Below are 4,277 nucleotides of genomic sequence, written 5' to 3' on the forward strand. Positions count from 1 at the left end.
AAGAGTTACAGGCCGGAATATGCAAAGATTTATATATAATTTAATAAAAAAAAAATATTTCGGGTCTTTTTGAAAAAATTTGAATACCAAAATATTTCTTATTAAATTTTCTATATGTATTGTTTGCAAATTTAAATTATGTGTGCTTAAAGAGGATATGCCCGGAACCAACAATTTTCATTACGACATAATTGAATATACAATATCAAAATAAAAAAAAAATCTACCAATGTGAAGATAACATACTAGGATTAGTTTCTAAAAATACTGGTAGCGCGCCGTTTTGCTTGGGTATGTATTTTTACACGCCGTCCACACCAAAATACTGTTTATACAATACTGCGCAATAAAATAATAAACATATCATATTCACTGAGATATCTTAACCTCTAGAAATGTTACTTGAAATTCCGATATTTAATGCAATAAAAAGAATTTTACTAAAATCTCGATAATAGATTTCACACAATAATAAAATACCTTCTTTTACGGTTGCCTTTTATTTCGTGTCAAACTTTTTGAGCATTGATGTTACTTGAACCGAACCTAATAAAAGTGTAGAAATTGAATATTGAGATTCAGATACAGCTTTTACTCGTGGCACTGAAAGCAAATCGGAATTCTTTGCGTTGAAAATCTTAACAAAAGAGTTTTAGAGCGATCGCTGATTGTGAATCACGTAACCGTCACAAAGAGAAAAGCTATGATGAAGTGAAAACACGTTTTGTACAAACTGTTTCGTTTTATTGCTTTTTCCTTTCTACTTAATACCTCATAACAACTATAATGCATTACTTAAAAGACCCTTTTAAGACGTATCTTCTTTGCAAAGGCTTGAAATTATGTTTATCACTTTTTATTGTCTTTTCATAAGCATATTTTTTCTTTTGGCGGTGACGAAACTTTATTTTTAAGTGTTTTAGATGTAGTGGTTGTTTTGAGCTTTCTCTGTGCCAACTTGATCATTTTCTGTTAATACATCTTCACTTTTGTCTTCTTTGAGTGCTATGAAATTGTCATTTTCCTTTTCTAAATACGCTTCCAGCACTACAGGACTATTCTTAAGTGTTATCTCGTTTTGCATCTGGTTTAAGATGCTCGTTTTCGGTTTTCATATCTATTTCCACTACATCATCTTCAGGATGGTAAGGATTATTGTACATAGTTTGTACAGCCCTTTTTTGTACCATTTTCGCAGCAACATTTTTAAACATATCAGAACTCATTACTATTTTAATAAGATTTAGTAAATCATCTGAATCAATATTTATTTTAATATTTTTTGCATATGTAACGTGAACCATGCTTTTATCGTTAAAAAGCTAAAAATAAAAGACAATGTTTTTATATAATGTACGTAAGTATATAAATTGTCGCAGCTAAGATATATAAACGAGTTATTTTAACGTAATTGGCATTAAAAAAAAACATGTTATTATTATACTTACTCAAAAACATTGTAGAACTTATCATGTTCCCACCAAGCAAACCTTGATAATAAATGGATAAGGAAATAAAATTAAAGCCGTGTAATTAATCGTTATCGCTTTAAAGCGATATAACAATTAATATTGCTAGTTTTAAACCTAAAGGTGTAGTTAAACAAGAAGTAACGTAATATTTATCACCCGACATCGCAATTTCTTAATTGAAACAAACATAAATTCACAGTTATTACCGCCCAGGGAAATAAATGTCCATTATATAAAAAACAGTTTCGTTTGAAATATTGTCAGGTACTAAAGGATAGACATTTAATTAATTTAGCTTTTAATCGTAAATTCATTGAGTAAATTCATATTTCATGAATAAGTAATACTTAATATACAAATTTTAGTATTCAAAGAAAACGCTGTTACGTTTAATGGAATCGCTAAAAAAGAGGAAACGTAAAATTACTAGAGAAATGTGTCCTAATATGAACAATATCAAAGATGTAAATTGTTTAAAAATATATAGTAAAATGGTGAAGGTTCTTATTTCAGCAAAGCTGATATTGCTGTAAAAATTCTCGGATACCGTTGCGGCGTGTGGGTGTAGACTAAATTAAATTAAACAAACACCGAACGAAATAAAACAAAATGGACGTGATAAAAATCTGCAAAGTTCATTTAATGTAATTGGTTTGAAATATAAAACCGTAACCACGATGAAATTGATTTTATTAGCTTCTCAATAAAAACTCCCAGCTGACGCCTTAAGACCCACGTTGTTACTTTAAAAATCCCGTGTATATTTATTTCAAATTAATGTAGGTTCATCATCATCATCATTTCAGCCCTTGAATCGTCCACTGCTGGACAAAGGCCTCCCCCATTGAGCGCCACAGGGACCGGTACTGGGCCGCCCTCATCCATCGAACTCCGGCGACCCTCACCAATGAATGAAAATGAATATAGGTTGCGTTGTAATAAAAAAATGTTTGAGACATGCAACTGTTTATAATAAGAATCTCGTAGACAATCAATCATTAAAAAAAATACTTCTCTTTTTGATACAGCTTTGGTCATCTTAAAGACGAAACAAGAGGTATGTTAATTATGAATGAAAAGGAAGGTTTATACATATTGAAATTTTGAGCAATAGTATTTCAGTTGCTGCAATTTGACAATTATTTTTGCCAGAACTTATCTCTTTTGTTTACCATTTAATCAATCCTTTATTACAACCTGTTCCACTCTGGACACGCGCCTTCTCTATATCGGAGAGAGGTTTCACGCTGTTTTTCTTAACTGTTAAAGTGAGCGATAATTCACAAAGAATACACACATCACTTTATTAAACTCAGAAGTTACGCCGTTGTGTTTCGAAACTGCGGAATTTGTCTCAGCAGTCCGTTCCGTATTTGCCGGTTCACGGTATTAAGTTTAATTTAAATGTGTTTAAACTGAAATAAAATATATAACTTTTTTACATTAATTATAATTTGATTTTTTCCCATCTGGTGCCGGCTTCTTATTGAATATAATTTAATTAGAACTCAACTAAGATTTATAATTCTATGAAATCCTGGCTTAGTATAAAATGGCTTTATTATAGATTTGTAAACCAAACCGACACGCAGCGTTGCCTTTGAGGTACTTAAATTAAATATTATTTTGCGGTAAAATTTCTCGGCAGATTTAATAAAACCGTAAATTCCGAAGACTAAAAACAGAATTCAGTTCGCAAAACAAAATCCGTCTGTTTTTGAACGTTGATCGGCAACATTTACTAGCTGACGGCAAACGCGATCATGGTTTTAGTTCTCATATAGAATCTGCCCTTTGTTTTAAATCTGATTATTGAAACATAGCTTAGGCGCTTTTTGGTATTTTATTTTTACTAGGATGACCATTCTAGTTTGTAGAATTATATTTGAAAGGCCAAAACATATGAGCGATAGGTCAATCTAAATTACACGTGAATTTCACATTTAAATTATTATATCTACAGTTTTTTATTTACAAAAATCGGACTAAAACATTTGACCCAAACCAAAGTTGGCAAGTTACGATGTTTTCGGAAATACATCATCAAACATAGCAAAGGGTTATTGGATTCATTTTATATATCTAGGTAATCTGTAAATCACTTTCATTTAACTTGACGTAAAGAAGATGAAGTAGATAGTATGTTTTCCTTTAACGTAACATTTTCTAAGGTGTTTCCAGATAATACAAATTACCTAGACGTCCTACACATATACCCTTTATCTTTTGAGAAACAAAGTTGTTTCGTACCGTTATGTGCGTAAGATATTAGTTTTTCAAGTAAGAATCAGCCCGAAATCAAGAGTGGTACTCGATAAATTGCAAATAAACTCAATCAATTATATGGGAGCTAAGATATCTGATAGTAAAACCATGAGTGTATGTATTTGTGTAAATACAAAGCCTGCACTATCCGCAAATAAAGAAGTTTAAGTAAACTTTATTTCGGACTAGGACGTTTGTTACTTAAGCAAAGTGGTGAAGACATGTGCTTCAAATTAAATTGGAATTCACGCGACAGACACAAAACACTTCCTCAGAATGAAATGAAGGAAATAAAACTACGATCCAATAACGATAATATTCTTTTAAAGCAATATCTAAAGTATTAAATATTCCTGTATACAATTGTAAAATAAAATAACCTTATACATTGTACGGTACAATACGTTAATTCATTGGTGTTTTTAAAATATAATTATGTAGCACAATAATTTAAAGTATATTTTTTGTGTTAAATTAATACAAATTTATTCGTAAATTAAAAGCAATTTAATAATAAAAAGAAGGAAAGGTTATAGAGTG

At 30.5% G+C, this 4,277-nt stretch overlaps 1 protein-coding gene across 1 annotated transcript in view; it reads right to left on the reverse strand.

Annotated features, from left to right (window-relative positions):
* Window positions 1-919: 919 nt before the first annotated feature.
* The window catches only part of LOC119190080 (peroxidase-like), a 19,538-nt gene continuing 16,180 nt past the window's right edge, over window positions 920-4,277 (reverse strand). Inside the window, exon 8 of the mRNA XM_037441134.1 lies at window positions 920-1,055. Coding sequence (XP_037297031.1) covers window positions 920-1,055 — 136 coding nt within the window. The remainder of the gene's footprint in view (window positions 1,056-4,277) is intronic.

This window comes from Manduca sexta, chromosome 21 (genome assembly GCF_014839805.1).
Source record: "Manduca sexta isolate Smith_Timp_Sample1 chromosome 21, JHU_Msex_v1.0, whole genome shotgun sequence".
In the NCBI taxonomy this organism is placed as follows: domain Eukaryota; kingdom Metazoa; phylum Arthropoda; class Insecta; order Lepidoptera; family Sphingidae; genus Manduca; species Manduca sexta.